At 50.6% G+C, this 21,531-nt stretch overlaps 1 protein-coding gene across 3 annotated transcripts; it reads left to right on the top strand.

The window, feature by feature from the left end:
* Positions 1–900: 900 nt before the first annotated feature.
* On the top strand, positions 901–20,836 carry DBH (dopamine beta-hydroxylase). 3 transcript variants are annotated; one of them, XM_039357902.1, is made up of 12 exons: positions 901–1,279; positions 3,835–3,981; positions 6,018–6,278; positions 7,423–7,599; positions 8,294–8,396; positions 10,679–10,845; positions 11,876–12,019; positions 13,171–13,209; positions 13,902–13,961; positions 16,634–16,761; positions 18,296–18,455; positions 20,184–20,836. In XM_039357902.1, the coding sequence occupies exons 1-12, from the start codon at positions 935–937 to the stop codon at positions 20,304–20,306; spliced, it is 1,854 nt and encodes a 617-aa protein (XP_039213836.1). In that variant the 5' UTR covers positions 901–934; the 3' UTR covers positions 20,307–20,836. The 3 variants fall into 3 exon arrangements, with proteins under 3 accessions (XP_039213836.1, XP_039213837.1, XP_039213838.1); XM_039357903.1 differs by having other exon boundaries at positions 901–1,153; XM_039357904.1 differs by lacking the exon at positions 11,876–12,019.
* Positions 20,837–21,531: the final 695 nt, after the last annotated feature.

The following is a 21,531-nucleotide window of genomic DNA, read 5'->3' on the forward strand; positions in this document are numbered from 1 at the left end:
TGCTGAGCCCTCTTTCAAGGACCCAGAAGGGAGCGATGGCTAGGGCTGGATGGCCACCAAGAGACACTGTGGCCTAAAGTGTCATGTTGGGATGGTGAAGTCAGAGAAGATCCAGCTTTAGTTTCCCTCAGTGAGAAATGAATGCTTCCAGCAACTACCCTTTTTGTGCAATTGAAGTCAAGAAGCTGTAACGGCTCCTTTGAACTCTGGGCTAGGCGCACACCTTTCCTCTTGGCGGATTCTCCCTCCAGATGCATGTATTCCAGAAGTGTGATAAGCATGTCATGCAGGATCAAGAACTGAAGGAATTTAATGCTGAAGGCAGTCAGAAATTTGCTTCTGCATGGACACAACATATTTTGTAGCTGCTGCCTTTCATGTCCGCCTGCATCCGAGAGGGGCAATTGCGAATCCTGGGGCATTGGGGCTTAGCACAAGGGTGGGTCTCTGGGCTTTGGGAAGAGACCCCAACCTTTTTTTTTTCCTGTTGGTACACCTGGGTGAGATTTTCTGGCCACTCAGCAGTTCCCACAAAGTCTCATCTCTGGCTCCATTTTGGAGGAGGGAAGAGAACAGCAGAAAAAAAGAGAAACAAAATGCATGCCGGATTGGGAGACAAATCAACTTCCAGGCCAGCCTTTCAAAAAGCATTAAAAGGACATTAAAAAAGGAAAAAAAAACCTATCCAGTCCAGTTAAATTCCCACTAACGATGTCCACAAACAATTAAAGGCAATTAGAGAGAAGCAGAGAGCGACAAGCGCCTGGGCCAGGTGGGGGGAGGAGGAGGGGGAGGACACAGGCAGGGCTGCTCAGTGGCACAATCTGATTTTCCACCCACCAAATGTAATTAAGGGGAATTACCGAGCCAGTTGCTAGGAAGGTCTCTTTATAAATGGGAAGAGCCGATGGCCGCATGACTCTTGCTGGCCAGAATGCCAAGCTCTGGGAGGAGGCCAAAGGGAGCAGCCTGTCTGGTGCTCAGGGTCCGGGAAGCGGCATCCATGTACTTCTCGCTGCTTGCCGTCTTCCTGGTCCTCCTGGTGGTGGCCCTCCAAGGCACAGAGCCAAGAGAGAACTTCCCATTCAAGGTACCCCTGGACCCTCAAGGCCTCCTGGAGCTCTCCTGGAACATCAGCTACCACCTGGAAGAGGTGCATTTCCAGATCATGGCCAAGGAGGTGAAATATGGCTTTCTCTTTGGCATGTCAGACCGTGGAGGATTTCAGGAGGCAGATCTGGCTGTCCTATGGAGCGATGGGCTCCAGTTCTATTTTGCGGTGGGTAAGCAGGGAAACGGTTCCTCTGCCAAACTCAGACCCAGGGGCTTCCTTCTGGTATTGGGATCTCTGTCGGTACTGATGAGAAATGGTTTTTGGGTTCCAAGAAGAGTGTCCAAGGAAGATGGAGCCTTGCTTCTGTATCTCCAGGGCTAGTTCCTTCATTGGTCACTGGCTGGATGAACTTGGGGGGGGGGATCAGATCAGATCAGGAAACAGGCATTGAGAAGATCTAGCTATAGATGAGGGGATAGAAAGGTTACTTATCAAATGTGCAGATGACAACAAGCCGACATTTTGGAAGATATTCAAGATTCTGAAGGAGCTTGACAGATGAAAGAAAGGGCCCTATCCAGTCCTGTAGTGTGAAAAGTAAGGTCCTACAATTGGGCACCTCACTGGAGGTTTTCAAGAAAAGATTGGGCAGCCATTTGTCTCGTATCTTGGGCAGGGGGTTGGAGTAGAAGACCTGCAAGGTCCCTTCCAGCCCTAGGACTCTATGATTCTAAGTCCGCTATGTCTGAAGCCATGAGCCAAGGAACAGTCTGTGTTTGAGTAGGCTAATATTAAAACTTCACTGAATGTATCTGATGTTAATATCTGTTATTATTTTAGGTTTGGTTTAGCTAATTTTTATTTTTTTTAACCATAATTGAAACCAGATTTTTGGGTTTTTATCTTTTAGCATGAATTTGGCATTCTTGATTCCTTTGCCTCTTATTCTAGCTAGATCATTTTGGTTGCACATTGAAGAGCTAAACTATAGGCCATGCAAGCTTGGGAAAAGCCCTTTGGGGGGGATGTTTCCCAGGTGCCCCTGCAGGCTCACCTGTCCCTCCCTCTGAGGGGAACCCCTGAACCCCATAATGTGAGATGCCCCAGGTGAGCCTGGGCGCTTCCCTAGCAAAAATGAGGCCCAATTGCCCTACTGAAAGGGCCTTTTTCTGACCAGCTGTTGTCATGACTGTTGTCATGACAATATCCCAAGGTTAGGAAGGTGGGACACCATCAGAAGGACAACAAGGCAGCAAAAATCCCCACCCAGAACAAATTCAAAAGGTCGGGGAAATTGCATGATGGGCTGGAGAAGTGTCAGATTCAAAGATCATAGTACACACACACACACACACACACACACACACACACACACACACACACACACACACGACCACAAGAGCCCACTCTTAATTTAAAACCTGGGGTCTTTGGTAGATGAGCCTCACAACAAGGAGGCTTACTTCACCTGAGACACCAACTCGGAGATCCAATGAGTGGGGCTGCTGGTGGTTTCAGTGTGGCAGGACTCAGAACCCCTGCTAAAATATGCTTTGGAAACAGAGTTGTTTAAAAGAAAAAGAGAACATTTACTTCAAAAAAATCAAATATTGAGGTATGAAAAATTGCTAAAAGAAGACCTTGATGTCTACTACTGATGCCTAAATACTAAGCTTCTCTAGGCTAAGAGTAACCCCACAGCAGTGTGGGTCATGCCCAGATGAGTCCCACAGCAGAGTTTTTGCAGAAGCGTGCTTCCCTTGCCTCTCTTGGGCTTCCTTGAGTGTCTTTCTGAGTGACACCTGTCATTAGCAAGAAAGGGGGGGGTGATTCACACCAGCAGCAGTAGAGGCATGTGTTCATCCTGGAGACTTTCATCTTATTTCATGATGCACGTAGAAGCTCCAGATTGCAAGCAGGGATGCTTAGAGATTGTTCAGCCATGTTTGAGCTCTGCTGATGCAACTGAGGTGGGTTGCTGGTCTTTTTGCCTCCATCCCTCATGCCTGATTCTACTGGATGAATTGTCCCATCTCATAAATAGCCTATTAGGCCTGATCTCAGAACAGATTCTAGCCTTCTTTGGCTTCAGCCTCAACCCCAACTTGATGTATGTAAAGAAATGCTTCAGAATTCTTGCAGAAAAACAGAGGGATGACTCAACCCCATTCGAACATTGAGGAGCATAGCTCCTCTCTAGCTGCCATCTGTTGTCGCTTCTAACTTGGTGCTTACAAGGAAAACCTCCATGGGATTCCCGCTGGCCCCACAGCCCAAGAAATGCCAAGCGAGCCTGGTCCAGGCCCAGCCAGCCCCAGGGCCAGAAGCTTGGCTCTGGTATTTATTTGAGCCTGGTCTTGAATTGGCATTCTGTATGAAATGTGTTCCTTGTATGTATAGAGACATCCCAAAGACATATTTTGCTCATCTTGTTAATACCCAAAAAAGGAATGAGGCGATTCCAAGCTAAGTAGGGAAGGTGGAACCTGCTCGCCAAAAGCAATATTCAGCCCTGGATTTAGGGCTAAATCTCAATAAGGGTTAAAGAAGCTACAACTTAGAACCTCACAAAATTTCAGAATATCCATATTCCAATTTGGCAAACAAGTTCATTGTTACTTATATTCTTAATTTTGAAATTTTTAACAAGGGCACTCCAAGCTTTCTTTAGCTTAGGGCCTCACCAAGTGTAAATCCAAGGCTGGATGCTTCAACTGGGTCACAATGCCCTTTCGATCTCTGTTCTCTGAAACACAAACGTTGTTTTGCTTCACCTGTAGGACACCTGGAGTGACCAAGACACACAGCTGCACATGGACACCCAGCAGAACTACCAGCTTCTGGGGGCACAGAGAATTGGTGGGGGGCTGTCCCTCCTCTTCAAGAGGCCCTTTGTCACCTGTGATCCAAAGGATTATCTGATTGAGGTAGAATCTTCTGCTTCAGAAACAATTTTGAGAAAGAACTGTTCTAAATCTGAAGAGAATAATGTAGGGAGGGAAGCAGAATATCCTGAAAATGCTTTGTTTTGCACAATCTAGTTTTATGTTTTGAAAATGGAAATCAAAACCTCAAGTCTGTATTGCTGAACATTAGTTTTAAACCTCCCTTTTCCTATTTTTTTAAAAAACCAGTTTCTTGGCTTTCCCAGAATGGCTTACGTGGGTGTCTCTTGTATGTTGACCTTCCAAACTATTGACCCTTCGCGTCCACCTAACGGGGCTCCTGGCAGCCAAAAGCAGCCCAGATCTTGTAATATTGGGGAGAAAGATGCTGTAGTCCTGAATTCTGTGGCATTGTTCACACAATGCTTTGTTAGGGCTTGGAGAGGGAATAGACTTTTTTAATAGTGGCCCCTCTTTAAGGAATACCTCCCCCACCTCCAGATATGGATGGCCCCAACAAAACAGATAGTCCTGTTACAGTTCGGATAAGCAAAGCAGTTGCTAAGCAAAACCACAACTGTGAGAACTGGTTGCAGTTATTTCTTCATCACCATTGAAACTATGAAGAGTCAGTAAACAAGGCAGTTGCTAAACTAGAAATATCTGTAGAGCAAAGCAGCACAGGTTGCGTGAATGATGCCTTTGATGTACTGGATTTTTCTGTGATATGTTTTAGTGAGGGGGGGTTTGTTTGAGGATTGAGTAAGCTATAAATATTGTAAAAATATTAAATATTAAATAATTCAATATATAAGCAACTGATATTATGCCATCAAAACACCAATAACAGCCTAAATCTAGAAAGGTCCCCCATGTTGAGACCAAGCAAGCTAATGGATCTCAAGCCCAACTGACCTAAAATTTTAGAAAAATCTGAAGAGCGATGCTGCTAGAATTTTCTTAAAGTTAAGAACATTGTTGAAAGTTTACAATTTAAGTTGTAATTTCTATGTGCTCATATGGCTTCAGTATTTTAATTTCAGTTAAGAGAAACTGTTGGACTCAAATGTAAGGGTATTCTACGGCAAACATACAGTCAGAATAATAATAGAAATCTGTCGTTTAAGAGATTCATCCTTATGGAGCTGTGTGGTCAAAAGCAGACCGATGGATTGTGCTGTGGCTTAATTGGCAGCTACTACCTCGCCTTGCCTGTTGTAAGATGTAGTCTTAAGGTGTCTGTCTAGACTCTGCTGGGAATTATTTTCAGTGATGTGCTCTTTCCACGATGGCATCTCTTACAGAGAATGCTGCTCCCTTTTTAAATTAGCCCTTCTGTCAGCCTTAGGGTCTGATCATCCTCAAACCCAGTGTTTCTCAACCTTGACCATTTTAAGGCATGTGGACTTCAACTCCCAGAATTCCACAGCCAGCAATGCTGGCTGTGGAATTCTGGGAGTTGAAGTCCACATGCCTTAAAATGGTCAAGGTTGAGAAACACTGCTCTAACCCAAGGAAGCCATTTCAGAGTCCCACACATGGTGCCCACTGCTTGCTTTCTAATCAAATCAAGTCAAGTCAACCTTTATTGTCAAAGTACAACATGTGTACAATGAGATTGGCTAAGCCTCCTTTCGTGCACCCCCCAACACAATTCACAGTGACAACAACACACCATCTTATTACACCACATGAACTTATTGCACAACGCGTTGGCCCCGCAAGCCTATCATACATGGAGTTATTTCCCATTCAGGAGTCTGACAGCCCAGGGGTAGAAACTGTTCTTCAGCCTGTTGGTGCGGCTGGCTATGCTTCTATATCTCCTGCCCGATGGTGGGAGAGTAAAGAAGTGCCAACCAGGGTGTGAGTCGTCCCTAAGGATTTTCCTCACTCTTCTAAGGCAGCGGGCCCTGGTGATGTCATCTAGTGGTGTCAGGGAACAGCCCACGATGTTTTGTGCTGTGCTCACCACCCTCTGAGTCGCTGCTGGTCAGCAATGAAGCCCACCTAAATCAGGGCAGCCAGCCTTATCCTTGGTGGCACCGAGATAAAGGGCTTGGTGACTTCCCTTCCAGGACGGAACTGTGCATCTCATTTACGGCATTTTGGAGAAACCATCTCCATCTCTCCAAGCCATCAACGTTTCTGCTCTGCTCCGGAAGGGAGTGCAGCGGGTGCAACTTCTGAAGCCCAAAATCAAAGTTCCCCCACTGCCTGGGGACCTAAAGACCATGGAGATCCGAGTCCCAGATGTGACCATTCCCCACCAGGAGACCACGTACTGGTGTTTCATGACTGAACTTCCAGATGGTTTTGAAAAGCATCACATTGTCATGGTGAGTAGAAGGACTGGCCCCCGCCTCCCCCTTTTCTTCCTCCCTCACAGATTCGAGTTAAAGTCCTCCCAATGTGCTTTGCAGGGGACCGATTCTTCCTGAATCCAGGCCATCTCATGCAAAATATCCACTAATTAGGATTGCAATCATCCCCATTGACTCCCATCTGTACAGCCAGCATCACACTCAATCAAGATTGTAAGGTCCAAAAAATATGGTGGTATCATTTCCCCTTTTTCCAGCTTTCAGCAAAGATGTCTTCCACCTGTTAATCAGTGTTTCTCAACCTTGACACTTTTAAGGCATGTGGACTTCAACTCTCAGAATTCCACAGCCAGCAATGCTGGCTGTGGAATTCTGGGAGTTGAAGTCCACATGCCTTAAAAGTGTCAAGGTTGAGAAACACTGTGTTAGATTAAATGAGAGCTTTGCAAAGCCCGTTTCAAATGTAGTGAACTTCTCCCCTGGTTGAAGTACTAATCATCGTCGTCGTCATCATCATCATCATCATCATCACCACCACCACCACCACCATCACCACCATCATCATCTGGCGATTTAGCTCCAAAAGTATTCTTCTGTGTTGTGCAAAGGAAGGACAGGTGGATCCCGGCTTGTCCCTCTGTTCCTTCAGCCTTGAGGAGGGGGAGGGGCATCTGCCTCTGCAGGGGGAGAGGGCACTTCCCTTGCCTGGGATTCCACATTGTCCCAGCATGCTGAGTGAACTGGACCATTTTAGTTTGGGCATCACATATCATGGGAATGGAGGATTTTGCCTGAGTTTAATTCTGACTGGGGGTTCTGAGAATCTAGCTAGCGTATTGTGTGAACTCAGGAGATAGGGCTAACTCAGTCAACTGTGGTATTTCTTCACATCTAGCTGGAGGGAAGAGCAGGTTCCCCTCATCACAGTCAGTGGAAGACCATTTTCCATTTTCAGAGCAAGAGAGCAATGCTAACACTCCACCTGGTTCAGTTTGAGATTAAGGAGAACCCTCTTTGCAGAGGACCCCAATGGGGGTCCTTTTATCGATCCCAAATCGTCTGCCTTTAAAGAGACAAAGTAGAGAGTTTGCTTCTTCCATCAATAGCAGATGCAAAGCTGCAGGGCTTGGGGGTCACCACCTCTCCCCTTCCCCCTCAGTATGAACCGGTGGTCACAGGCGGGAACGAAGCCCTGGTCCACCACATGGAGGTCTTCCAGTGCAGCCCCCGCTTCCCGACCTTCCCACACTACAGTGGCCCCTGCCATTCCAAGATGAAGCCGCAGCACCTGGATTTCTGTCGACATGTCTTGGCTGCCTGGGCGATGGGTGCACAGGTGAGCCTCGTGTCCCCCCCCCCCCGTCATGATAGACAGGAGGGCTTAACCAAGAGCTGGGGGGCATATGGAGAAGGATCTGGATGGGAAGCCCCCCTAGTTCCTCTGTTCTCAGACAATGCTTCAGGAGATGTCAGGGCTGTTTTCTGCCCCAAATCAGCCATCCTGGCCTCCAGGAACATTTTGAATTAAGAAGATGTGATCTGCCTCTCCCACCAGGAGTCACCAGGACTGCTTGCCCCCTTGTCTCTGGAAAATAGCTTTGCTTGCTCCCTTGTTCCAGGGGGGTTCTGTGGGGTCGGGGTTTGGGTCAATGGAGAGCGGTCCAAGCATTGGCAAAGTCCTATTTCAAAATACCCTAGCTGGCTTTCAGGGCAGGAGGCTCTTGGAATGGGGCCATTGGGTCTCCGTTCTAAAACAGCCTCTTCTGGGCTCCTTAGATTCTCTGAGCCCTGGAGCTCCTTTCTGGAGGTTTGGAGGGTCTGAGCGAGGTGGTAAAGCAGCAGCCCGGGGGGGGGGGCAAGGGCTTGAACCCCAAATGCTGTTGCAAACCATCCCACCCTTTGATAATAGCCTGGCTAGAAATATTGGGGGACCTTTGGTCTGATGTCCCCAGAGAAGGACCAGGCTGAGCTGATGAAGAGAACCAGTTCCACCAAGGATAACCGTGATACCTTCCTCTCTCTTCGTCCAGGCCTTTTACTATCCTGAAGACGCAGGGCTAGCCTTTGGGGGTTCCAGCTCCTCCAAATATTTGCGCCTGGAAGTCCACTACCATAATCCCCTGCAGTTTGAAGGTGAGCGAGACACAGCAGACGTGGGCTGGCCACTGGAGGCTTTGGGGATCAGAAAGAGAACGGAGGGGAGGGAGGGAGGGAGGGGGGTCTTGGAGAGGACCAGCAGAGGCTTTCTTTGGGACTGGTCTTGATCAGGAGGAACAAGGCAGCCTTCTCACCATTCGTGTTTTGGGCTGCCTCTTCCCCTGCCAGGGCTTGCCTGATGGGCCTTGTACCCAGGATCGCCCCCTCCTGCCTCCCCCAAAGAGAATGAAAGAGCATCTGGCCAGCTTGCAGCTGAGAAAGGGCCACACCAGTCACTCTGCAGATGAGTCCAGACCTCCAGAGGGGCCCCTGCTACCCCCTCCCCCTTGAGAAAGCTCCCCCGTCCCTGCTGCCTTTCACTGGCTTGGGAAGGAGCCCCCCCAGCTAACTCAGCACCCTTGTTTGCACTGCCTTGTTTTGACAGCTGGCAGGTTTAAAAAAGGAAGCAAGGAGGGGCTGCATTTACATAAACTCAGAGTTCTGTTCCTTGGCTCTTCAAGGGTAATTTTAGACAAGTACAGCATCTGTGCGGCGCTTCAGTCGTATTTCGTACCAAGGGCTGGGAGGCAAGCCAGCTTTGGAGAATGGGGGGCTTTCCTTTCCATCCATAAGGTCCCCTGTCATTCTTGGACCTTGATGTGCTGAAGGGCAACCCAGGAGGTGGGCTTCAGAAGAAGAAGCCAGCCAGGAGCTGTCTCTGGCTGCAGCCCCAGGGCCTCCTGGGACGATAGTGCTGCTCTGATAGCCACCAGCAATGTGGCCGGTAGAAGAGGACAGCAACCTCCACTTTCCCAGCCTCCAAATCAAGGTTTGCTTGCCTGGCCATAGCAACCCTCTCCATTGGATGCCATGAGGTCTCCCCACAGCTGGCTGCTCCTAAGAGCTCCCAGCGGATTCCTGCCCCCCCCCCCAGTTTATGGGCAGCTGCCTGGATCAGAACTGGAAGCTCCCTCCTCCTCCCCCCCCCATGCTGTAAAGCCAAAGCAGTGCATCTTGAGGTAGTTGATTCCACTGGTGGATGGCCTTTTACCCTTTCCTCTTCTGGGGAAATCTGGGGTGAAACCCCCAAGTGATCTGAACTCCCCGTTTAGGTTGGATGCAGAGGAGTGCTCTTCTCCTGTGTGAGAGATGAAGGAAACCAATGTGGCTCTGGAAGGCTGAGCTGCTGATCGGATCTGGCAGTTTCCATCAGCCTCATCGGAACTCACCTTCCACTCACCCCTTCTGGTTGCCTACCTCTGACAAGCAGGCAAGGGGTGATGCAGCTGGATGGCAGTAGGGTAGCCATGGTGAGGAGGACTTGGGGTCCTCATGGAGCATTCCCTGCCAAAGGCCCATCCTGGAACCAGACCCTCCTCTGATCTGAAGGGACTGCTAGCTGTCTCGTTGCAGAACCGGCTGATCTTTCAGGGCAGAACCTGCAGGGGGGGGGGCTGTCTTTCCCTCTCCTTTCTAGTACCCTGCTCACCCTGGGGTGGTTTGAAGAAGGCGTTTCAGGCTTCAAGGAGACCTCTGCGCTTATCTTCCCCCAGCCCTTGTTTCCCAAGTTGGTGCAGGATGGGACTTTCTCATGGGGGCACCCCCTGAAAACCAGGAGGGAACCCATTTCCCTTCAAACTGAACAAGCACCCTGCCTTTGCTTATTTCTCAGGCAAGAGGTGTGGATGGAGGCCCTTTGCAAGGAGGTCAGAGCATGCCAGAAGTTGGCAGGGGGACCATCTATCCACCCCACCCTTGGAGAAGGCCCACAAAAAGTCCCTTGCCTTCGGCGCTGGCCTTGCTTCCACCCTGGGAGTCCCACGCTTCTCATGGGACAGTGCAGTCACCAAAGGACTGGAGGGACAGATTGCTTGGCGTATAGGATCAGCCATTGGGCACTGCCAGGGCCCAGAAGGGTGCATGCTCCCGGGGCAAAAGGGCTGCTGTAATTTCCAGGCCCCGGACAAGAGACTCAAGGAGAGGAAAAGCAGGGCAGCCTCTCCCAGCTCCAGATACCATGCGAGGTAGATGGCAAACGGGAGTCGGAGGTTGCATGGCATCTTTAGGATTATTTATGAGTAATTTGGGGGAGGTCTTCAGCAGCTCTCCATGCGCTCCTGCTGAGCATCAGCAATGGGCTGGGGGGGGGGCTCGGGATTGTGCCCAAAATGTAACTGGGACCTGCTGGATTCTCTGGGGCCTTCCTTGGGATGAAGGGGGTGCCCATTCCTGAGCAGAAAAGGGCTTTGTGCAACCCCCCCTCCCTTGCCTCTTCCCAGGCCGCCATGACTCGTCCGGGATCCGACTCCATTACACGGCCTCCCTCCGACAGTATGACGCGGGAATCATGGAGCTGGGCCTGGTCTACACGCCGGTGATGGCGATTCCCCCTGGCGAAAGCCATTTCTCCCTCACCGGCTACTGCTCGGACAAGTGCACCCAGCTGGTGAGGCCTCTGCCACTCTCTTAGGCTGCTTTCCTAACCCTGGAGATCTTGGGCTGAGGGAGCCATCCTTTCTCTTTTCTTTTACAGTGGAGAAGCTACTGTTTTTTGGGGGGGGAGGGGAGACGTGGCCTGCAGCTCTTCCCCACCTCCTTCCTTCCTTCCCTCCTTCCCTCCCTCCCTCCCTCCCTCCTTCCCTCCCTCCCTCCCTCCCGCCTGCCTTCCTTCCTTCCTTCCCTCCCTCCCTCCCTCCCTCCTTCCTTCCTTCCTTCCTTCCTTCCTTCCTTCCTTCCCTCCCTCCCTCCCTCCCTCCCTCCCGCCCGCCTTCCTTCCTTCCTTCTTTCCTCTTTCCTTTCTCAATCATCACCTCTTCAGTCAGACTGACTCTGAATGGCATCCAAATTCCCCAATACAGGAATTGGGTTAAAAAGACCGATTGACATGGAAACGCTGGTCAACAGCAGAGGAGACCTCCACTGCATTCCCATCCACACAGGCAGCAGTGACATCCCCCCCCACCACCAGCAAAGCTTCCCATTTGGGGAAAGGGAGGAGCTGGGAATCTCTAAAGGGGGACCCATCTCTGCCCACCCCATAGCAGAGCCTGGTGGGAGCCCCATTCGAGTGTCCCATCCTCAGCTTATGGCTGCCCTAAAAGTACAGGGCTCTACTTGCCTGTCAGTTCCCGCTGGCCTGGCCTGGCCTGCCATTATTGCTGGAGGATTGACAGGCCTCCTAGGAAGCCGTGGCTGCTTCATGAAGGAGCTGAAGCAATGCGGGGGCTCCAGAGCACAAACTTTGCTTCTGATCCTGGATGACATTCAGCAGAGGACAAGCAGAGCCAGCCTAACGCTTTCCCCAAAGGGCACACTGAGAAGCAGCAGCGGTGCCTTTCCACGCAGCCCACCCTGGGCCCATCAGGCAGGGTCCCCACCTCCCATGCCCCTTTCTCAGAGGGTCCCAGGGTTGGCTTCCTGCCCACTCCCCCCCCCCCCAGGGCAGGGTTCTCACTTCCTCCGCCTCCTCTCTGCAGGCTTTGCCACCTGCTGGGATTCACATCTTTGCTTCTCAGCTCCACACCCACCTGGCCGGGAGGAGCGTGGTGACCATGCTGTCCCGCGAAGGGAGAGACTGGGAGATTGTCAGCAGGGACAGGCACTACAGCCCCCACTTCCAGGTAAATGGGGGGGGGGGTGCCAAGAAAGCATCGTAGCCTTCCCTCTCACTGGAGGATGTGTCTCTGCTGCAGGCAGAAGAGAAACTCCCTCCCCTCCTGAAAGTAGCCGTGGGAAGGCCCAGCCCACCCCAAGAAAAAGCAGCCTTGGCCCAGAGAGCCCCCAGGGAGTCGGGACAGGGTCGAAGGATGGTTGAGGCCGCAAAGGGGCTGCTGCCGTGTAGCTGAGTTCTCTTGTGACTTTTCTGAAGGGGCTGATATGCTTCCTCCTTCTTTGCTTCCTCCAGCGGGGGGGTTGGGGGGGGGCAAAGGTGGAAATGAGGGGCAGCAGGCTGGGGAGCCAGGCAGCAAAGGAGGGTTGCAGAAAGAAATGTAATTGCATCAGGACAGCCATGGTGAGGCCCCCTCCCCAACGATATTTGTTATAAACCGAAATTATAAAGGAACCTCAAAAGCCAAAGGCCATTTTTGCAGCTGCTTTGCAAGCAGCTCCTGATCCATTAGAGCCCCCTCTTGTGCCAGGACCTCCGTGCTGGCCGTACCGATGCCAAAACCCCATGACCTGCTGCAGGGTCCCTCAGAGGCCAGGAGATCTGGCTCCCCCCTGATAGGTTGGGGTCTTTCTCCAAAGCGAAGTCTCCTCCATTGCTCTGGCTTTGGGGCAGGAGACAAGCCGCTTGGAGGTTGACCTGGTGCCTCAGGGGCAGATGCTTTGGGCTGAGGTTGGAGCTGCATTTGAGAGCTGTGATGGCTTCTTTCTGCAAGGGCTCCCCTCACTCTTGCTGCCTCCCAGCCAGAAGCATTTTTCCATGGGGGGAGACAGCACTGTGGAATGGCCTCCCGTTGGCACCCCCCCCCCCATCTCCAATGTGATCTGGCCTCCAGTGAAAGAAAGAGAGGAAGCAGAGCTTTTGGGGGGGGGACTTTTGGGGGATGCAATGCCCTGCATTGGGATAACAGCTTGTTTGATTGGTGCTTGTCAACTGCTGAGCATCTTTTAGGATTGTGACGGGATACCAATCTGATTAATACATCGAGAACTAACCAAGGGGAGAGGTACATTTGAAGGCAACAGCGTCTTATTTCCTGCTTTCCCCATTGCCCCTTTTTTTGCCAATGCCCCCAACCTTTCCTGCCCCTCCCTCTTTCTTCAGGAGATCCGCATGCTGAAGAAGGTGGTCTCTGTCTACCCGGTAAGCAAGCGCTTCTCCGCTTTGGAAAAGCACCCTCGGAATCGCCCTTCTTTCCCGGAGAAAAAGTAGCCTAACTAGAAACCAAAATGGGCTGCCTTCTTACGCTGATGTGAAACTCAGCCATCCCTGGGCAGGAGGGGTGGATGTGGGGAAGGAGGTGCTGGGTGGGACACCAGGCCAGCAGACAGGAGTGGGGCTATCTGGGCCTGGAGGCTCTCCCAGGGCTGTCAGGGTTCTCCACAGGGCAGATGGGCTCTCTTGGTCTTCAGCGCCCATGGCCCTCACCTCTTGCCCTGGATCTTCATTTATGGGCTGATGCATTGTGAGGAAGGGGGGCATTGGCCAGAGCAGCCGGAGGGAAAGGCTGCTGCTCTAGGTGCCCTTTCTTCCTCCCCAGCCCACTTAATGCCTGCATTGGGCCCTGTGGGAGATTGAGATGAGTGCACCAAGCGCAGGGCCTGGGCTCTTGCAGACTGGCCCTTCCTCTATGCTCTGAGGTCCAATGGCCAGTATACCCTTCCCTTGGGGACAGAGCTTCTGCAGCTGGGCACCCCTGGAGCAGACCCACAAGGGCAGCCCCATTAGCAGCAGCAGCAGCAGCAGCAACACACATCTGGTAGTGCAGAATAGAGGCCCTGCTTTCTTTAGATGCCCTCCTGTATCTGAACAAGCCTGCCTGCTTGCTGTCATAGGGCGATGTGCTGAGGACCACCTGCATGTACAACACTGAAGACAGGAGTGAGGCAACGGTGGTGAGTTGGGCTGGAAGCTGGAGGCAGTCTCAAATGCGTATTTTGCCCTTTTCTGATCAGAGGCTGTGGAACTCCCTTCCAGTAATCAGCTTTCATGAATTTTGTGCTAAGCTACTTCTGAAATGCTGTCCTGAGACTAAAGTCAGAAGCCACCGATTGAGAGAAGCCTTTAGGCCAGTGGTTCTCAACCTTTCTAATGCCGTGACCCCATAATACAGTTCCCCATGTTGTGGTGACCCCCAAGTGGGTGTGGCCACCAATAAGAGGGAGTAGGACAGCTAGGGAAAAAGGAAAAAAATGGCGGACAGCGTTGTTTGGCGACCCCCATGAAATGGTCATTCGACCCCAAATGGGGTCCCGACCCACAGGTTGAGAACCACTGCTTTAGGCTCACCTGCAGGAGCTCAGAAGGATGGTCGTCCGGTCCACTAGAACCCCCCCCCCAACTCCTCAACTGATCTTCCTGTTAGCCTCCAGAGCCTTAAAACTGTTATTCCAAGTAACCATTCCTGTAAGGACCCACCCCACTTTGCATCTTAAGAAGACAGAACTCTTGGAATAATTCTTCCAACAGGAATCCTTTATTAAGAGAAAATGGTTGCAGGCATGCTAGACAGGACTTGGGGTCCAAGCTCTCCCATTCAAGGTTTTAAGGGGTTCCCCAGTAGTCCCACCCAATCAACCCCCCTTCCAGTGATAGTTTCAAGTATCACAATTCCACCCCCTTTCTTCTTTCTTCCGTCTGGATGGAGACTTCAGATAACTACCTGAAAGGCAAATACCCTTCTTTGTAAGGTCCTCTAGTGCTAACGCTTTGATGTTACAATAAACACACATTCAGCATTCAGCTCCTTAGAAGTCTACTGAAGGAAGTGAGGGCCATAAAGCCCCTTTGTTCTCCCCCTTCTCTCCCTCTGATGGCAGAATCCAGAGAAGGCAGAATTGGGAGTTTCTATATTTGATAATTAAAGATGAAATATAATTGGATTCTGACAATTCCAGAATGATAGTTACAGATGGTCCTAGCATAATGACCACTCACTCCTCAACAGTTCAATAATGCTGAATAGTGGAAGTTAAAACCGGCCCATGTGCTTCCATCCTTGGCAGATTCCCTCACGGTCACTTGATTGCGACCCAGGCACCTGTGCCCGGCTCACAGTTAGGACATTCCGAGTGATTGTAATCTTCCCTGCTGGATTCCAACTGGCAAAGTCAATGGAAAAGCTGTCACTAGTCATGACAACGTATGTCACAACGTCCCTGCTTAATAACTCCTGCAGTCCTCACTTGACGACAATCACATGGTTTTCAACTTATGACTGCATCACTTAGTGACAGTTTCCAGTCCCACTTAGCATTATTAAGCAAGGATTGCCTATATTCCTTTCCTTCCTCTCTCCTCTGCTCTATGCCTTTGGCCTTTCTGTTCCTCTCACGGTCCTTATCTGGTCATCCATGAATTAATTTGAGTGCTTCTGGTATTCAGGTTGTTCTACCATGGGCTCTCTTTCCCAGCAGGGTGAGGTTGGAACAGATGATCTCCTTTGCAGCCCTTTACATTTTATGATTTGTAAAATATGGACATGCAGGCATAAAGCAGAATTCAGAAATAGTACCTCAGATTGCACTGGCTCTTTGCTAGTCCTGTCATGGTGTTAGCTCATATTAGAGTGTTATTAGATTGAAGCAGCATAGGAAACACTCCCTTTGCATTAGCTCCCCAACACCATTCCCCGGCCTCCCGACAGCCAGGGCTGAAGAGGGCCTGGAAAAGAGCCCCTGAGGGTCTCCTCTGCACCCGGCCGCCCTTGGAGCAGAGCAGACAAAAGAGGTCTCAGGGTCAGCAGCTAGCTCAGCGCCTGATGCCCCTGGAGTTTGCAGGAAGGCAGGAGTGTCCTTACCTGCCTCGATGAAGCCTCCCAAGAAAGCAGAACTCTTGAAATGGGCATCATTTCAAAAGGAACTTTTATTGGAAGGTGTTGACAGGCAGGATCTGAGGGTTTCCTGTGCGAATCAATAGTCAAAAGTGTCAATGGAAACCCCACCTAACTGTCCATCTGGAGGGATCAAATATGCCAATCCATAGGTGTGAAAATGTTGGGGGAATGGAGCAATAAGGCACTGTTTCCAAGACTCTTCTTCCATGCCCAGATATAAGGTAGGTGGCCAGAGGCACATCCCATTCTCACCCCAAGGAAGAAACATCAAAGAGAACAGAGCAAGGAAACAAGCAAAGGAAATACACCGTAGCTCCCTTCCCCCAGAAGAATGGCAGAACCCGAGAGAGAACAGGAGGTAGTTTTGATCCTTTTGTCCAAGATCCCTCAGACACAGCCACCTCTGTGTCTGCTGCCGTCTGCCAAACTCGGTTGCTTTTCTGGGAATGCACGGAAGGAGCCTGGCAGCTTAAAGCCAAGGGGAAGGCAGCACTGCCAGAGATTGGGAGTGGGCTTCCATTCTCCAGGTGGCCAATACTGGCCAAACTAGGAAAATAAATCACTATGCAAGCAGGGAATTTGCATCAGCATTGATTTGCACCCATAGTCCCGGCTGTGGGCTGAAAGATGGAGCAGGCAAAATGGAGGCAAAGGAGATGAGTGAGAGGGACATGGGGGGGGGGGTTTCTGTGTGTGGGAACTGCTGAGGAGCTTCACTTCCCTTTTATGCAGGGAGGATTTGGAATCATGGAAGAGATGTGTGTGAACTACGTCCATTACTACCCCCAGACACAGCTGGAGCTGTGCAAAAGTGCTATTGACCCGGGATACCTGCACCGCTATTTTCAGCTTCTGGACAGGTAATGCGATGCAGGGACTGGCATGGACTGCCCTGTTGCCCCTAAATCCACCTCAGGGGCAGCAGCAGCAGCAGCACTCGGACATCCCAGGTAGGGGATAATAATGTTTTTAAGATGCTGCCGCCACTGCGGCTTTTGCCAAGGAAAGAAGGAAGTTGGGGGGGTTCCTAAGGATGTCTCTGACCGCAGACCGAGGAGGGAATGAGGGCTTCCTGGAGGGGCAGCTGATCTGGAACGGGGCTAGGAGGGGGGGGGGCTGGGGACCTTCCTCGTCCCTCTGGCAGCTTGGCCGGCAGAGCCTGCCTGCTTGGCCGGTTCTCTCCTGCTGGAGATGGTGACGGCTGCAGAGAGGCTCACTGGGAAATCCTGACCTCTGCGGGGCAGACACTGCTGGACCTCGGCATTATGAGACCCTCTTTGTGATCTATGAATACGAACACCATTAAAAGCAGGTGTAAGGACCCGCCCCAGTTTGCATCTTAAGAAGACAGAACTCTTGGAATAATTCTTCCAACAGGCATCCTTTATTCTTAAGAAAATGGTTGCAGGCGTTCTAGACAGGACTTGGGGTCCAAGCTCTCCCATTCAAGGTTTTAAGGGGTTCCCCAGTAGCCCCACCCAATCAACCCCCTCTTTCAGCGACAGTCTCAGGCATTACACTTCCACCCCCTTTTCATTACTGCCTGGCTGGATGGAGACTTCAAAGAAACTACATGAAAGGAAAACGGCCCCATTCTTATGGTTAGTTCTTTTGCAATACACACATTCAGTTCCTTAGAAGTCTACTGAAGGAAGTCAGGGCCATAAAGCCCCTTTGTTCTCCCCCTTCTCTCCCTCTAATGGCAGAATCCAGAGAAGGCAGAATTGGGGTTTTCTATGTTTGACAACTAAAGATGAAATATAATTGGATTCTGACAGCAGGGCTGATTACAAACTAGTAGATGCTGTCCCGGCAGGGCAAAGAACGGCAGGTCTTCTGCGTGGTCCCCAACCCGCGTGGCTCCCTCCTTGAGCCCCAGAGGACGTGAGGGTGTGTGAGGGCTTGTCTGGAGAAACCAGGAGAGGGTAGCCTCTTCTGAGGCCCAGCTTCCTCTGCCCCTCTGGCTCTGCCGGGTACAGGCCTGGGGGTGGGGGGGGTCCCAATGCTTCCAACTGTGGCCCAGGGGTGCCGGAGGAAAATCTGCAGAATGATTGCACTGGAAATAACAGCCAGAGGAGGAATACTTGAAAACTCCCTGTAGACGAATGAGGATGCCACGCAACCCTGGGATTGGCTTACTCTGCCTTAGATGTACCTCTTCCTCCCCCTCATCTTCTTTGCACATTACAGGGAATTTTATAAATAGGTCCTTTGAAATTTATAAATAGGTTCCTTATCTCCCCCATACCATTGAGAAACACACAGACCAAAACACACTAAAAACTGCAGACCCTTTTTAAAATGCTCCTGTATTCTTTGCTCTTGCAGTTGGGAACCTCTCCCCCCCCCTCTCCATTTTCCCATTCCTGATGCACAGCATTTCTCCTCTGGTAGATTCAATGATGAAGACATCTGCACGTGCCCAGAGGCCTCAGTCACAAGGCAGTTTTCTTCAGTCTCTTGGAACTCATTCAGCAGACAGGTTCTGAGAGCCCTTTACGACTCTGCTCCAATTTCCATGCACTGCAATAAATCCTCGGCTATCCGGTTTCCGGTAGGAACGCCTTCTGGGAAAACCTGGGGCATCTTGGGCAAGCATGGCTGGTGCTGGAGGGCTCTGCTGATCACTTGGCCGGGGGCTGAGTCTGGCCTCTCGTGGAGGAGCCTGGATGGACTCTTTTGACTGGGATGGGGCTGGTCCTGTATGGGCTCTTGCCTGCCCCTGCCTTGCCCACAAACGGGGAGTCTCTCAAGCTTGTGAGAGGTGGAGGCTGCTTAGGGGTGAAAGGAGAACTTTCAGAAGATTGAAATGAGGCTCCTTTAAATCTGGAATTTTTAGAATTCTTGTCACTCTGAGCAAAAGAAATTGTGTTCCTGTCTTGTGTGAGAGAGAGTTTCCACTGGAAACTTGTGAGCATCCTAGACCAAGCTAAGACCAAACCCACTAGGGCCTTTCTGGAAGCTGGGCATTCAGACAAATCACCATCTATAGAACACCATATTTACAAGCCATTCAAAAGAGACAATCAAAAAGCTAAGAGGGAAACAAAAAGATCAGAACAAGTTGTCTCCAGCAGCCTATACCCAGATAAGCAGGGATTGACACCAAACAATCAGGCAAAAAACAATGCCCTAACCAAGGAACTACCAAGGAGACAACCACACCCCTACTGTTGACAAGCCACATGACTGTACTAGTAGTCTAATGAAGAAAAAAAAACTAGAGGACGATATGACAGCAGTCTTCCAATATTTTGAGGGCTGCCACAAAGAAAAGGAGAATAGCCTATTCTCCAAAGCACCTGAGGGCAGGACAAGAAGCAATGGGTAGAACTTATCAAAGAGAGATCAGACTTAGAATTAAAGAGAAACTTCCTGACAGTGAGAACAATTAATGGGTGGAATAGCTTGCCTTCAGAAGTTGTGGGTGCTTCATCACTGGAGATTTTTAAGAAGAGGTTAGAGAGTCATTTGTCCAGAATGGTCTAGGGCAGTGGTTCTCAACCTGTGGGTCGGGACCCCATTTGGGGTCGAATGACCATTTCACGGGGGTCGCCAAATCATGCTGTCCGCCATTTTTTTCCCTTTTCCCTAGCTGTCCTATTCCCTCTTATTGGTGGCCACACCCACTTGGGGGTCACCACAACATGGGGAACTGTATTATGGGGTCACGGCATTAGAAAGGTTGAGAACCACTGGTCTAGGGTCTCCTGCTTGAGCAGGATGTTAGACTGGAAGACCTTCAAGGTCCCTTCCAACTTGGTTGTTCTGTATTCTGGACATAGTACTCTCATAGTATTCTCACCAGTGCAGAATAAAGCGATGCTATCCACTTCACATGAATTTGATGCTCTCTCTCTGTTAATGCAGCCTAGGACTGCATTGGCTTTTTTGGCAGCTGCAGCAGACTCTGGCTCATCCTTAAGTGGGAGGGGAAGTGTCTACTAGGACTCTCATTGAGTCAGGGACCACCTATTATTAAACCATATGCAAGATGCATTTCCCATGCATGTGATTCTCCTCACCAGTATTTGTGATTGTCTGTCAGGAGTTCTATCTATGTGGAGAGAGGAAGGGTTGCTGGGTCTCCAGAGCTCAGCCAGTGCCCAGCAGATATTCTACAGGTTCCAGGGATGGGGTTGGTGTGCTTTGCACCTGCAACTATATAAATCAATGCCTAGTTTATTCCATTCCTAGTGTTTTCCAAGTAGGGTGGGACATATTGCTAGCTGGCCTTATAGTAAGCACTTCCAGACCCTTATAATCTCCCTTTTCTCTCTAGGGTGAATGGGAAAAGCAGCCTTTACCAAAAATCACCCAAGTATTGCCCACGGCAGCTCCTGCTCACTGCGAAGACCATCGGCCCCTGGCCCCCATCCATGTCAAGTTAGCAAAGGCTCAGTGAGATGGAGGCTGCCCTTGGGCCTCTTTCATCCCTCCCTAGCTCTGCTCTGTTGGTACTTCAGACCTGGAAGGCTTTGCCTGGGGAGGAAAGGAAGTGCCATGGACAGCCAGCACCTGTGCTCTCTGAGGAGCAGACAGAAGCCCTGGCAGCTGAGGGAGGGCTCTGATCAGCAGTCAGCTGGATTTTGCCTGGAGGCTGGTGCACCCTGTCCTGGAAATCATTGGGAGGCCTGCAGCACCTTAGATGGAGTGGGAATTACAGCCTCTTTCAGCACAGATGCTGCAGATGGGCACTCGGCATCTTTCCCTCCGAGCCCAGGAGGGAACATTCCGGAAGGATGTTCTCAGGCAATCCCATCTGTGGCTCTGTGATGGAGCACGTTATCTCCCCTCCCCCCATTCCTGCTTGCTAGAATTCCTTCACGCACCTGCGGGTGCCTTGCCCAGGCTGTCTTCTGTTTCCCTGTTCCTCTGACACTTTGCTTTCTCCTCACAATGGACTCTAGAAGCACCTCCCAATAAAGGCAGTGATAAAAGGGTCTTCGACTGTTAAATGTCCATTATTTTAATAATTTGGATAACTGAAACCATGCGTAAACTGGCAAGCACCCTTGAAAGCAAGGAAATAAATTTCAAATGTGGCCCCTGGTAAGAGTTGTGGCTTTGGACCACCCTTCCCCCCACCCTCCAGAGGCCCCAGAGAGTCAGCCATGACTCTCACTCTGCCATGGTTGGTCCTTCCTGCCACCACTCTCTATCCTGAAGCTTTAATAGCCACTTCAAAATAAAGGGGAAGTTTGAGCTAGCCAAGATTTGTGTAGCAGGAGAATGCAGGAGAATGAGGGGGGCTGGCTCAGCAGTGTCAGTGTGGTACCTGATTCTGCACAAGCACCAGGAGATCTCACTTGTGTTCTGACAGAAAGTCTCACCTCCTCACATTGTGATAATTGCCTCTCAATGTGTACACACACACATGCATGCTCGCACACACACTTACACATGTGTCTGGGTGACATGCAGGCAGCCAGCCTTTCTCCTCCTTCCCCACATCCAGTTGTGGAATATGCCTGCTACTGTGAAGGAAGGAGCCACAGAAAAATGAGCACCATCTCCAGAGCAACTTGACAAGCGGCACTATAGTAAAGACATTAGGTAAGCAACCCAGTTCAAGTCATGGGGTGCAGAGGGCCAGAGGGAAATAGACCAGAGTAAGAGGAACTGTTAAG

Source organism: Crotalus tigris, unplaced genomic scaffold (genome assembly GCF_016545835.1).
Source record: "Crotalus tigris isolate CLP2741 ecotype Arizona unplaced genomic scaffold, ASM1654583v1 scf7180000018958.179846, whole genome shotgun sequence".
Classification (NCBI taxonomy): domain Eukaryota; kingdom Metazoa; phylum Chordata; class Lepidosauria; order Squamata; family Viperidae; genus Crotalus; species Crotalus tigris.

What these genes read in the sequence shown, in the direction of transcription:
- DBH (XM_039357902.1), top strand. Translation starts at nt 935, where the DNA reads ATGCCAAGCTCTGGGAGGAGGCCAAAGGGAGCAGCCTGTCTGGTGCTC. An exon ending in ACTACAGCCCCCACTTCCAG is followed by an intron (nt 12,020 to 13,170) that starts GTAAATGGGGGG and finishes CTCTTTCTTCAG; the next exon opens with GAGATCCGCATGCTGAAGAA. An exon ending in AGGTGGTCTCTGTCTACCCG is followed by an intron (nt 13,210 to 13,901) that starts GTAAGCAAGCGC and finishes TTGCTGTCATAG; the next exon opens with GGCGATGTGCTGAGGACCAC.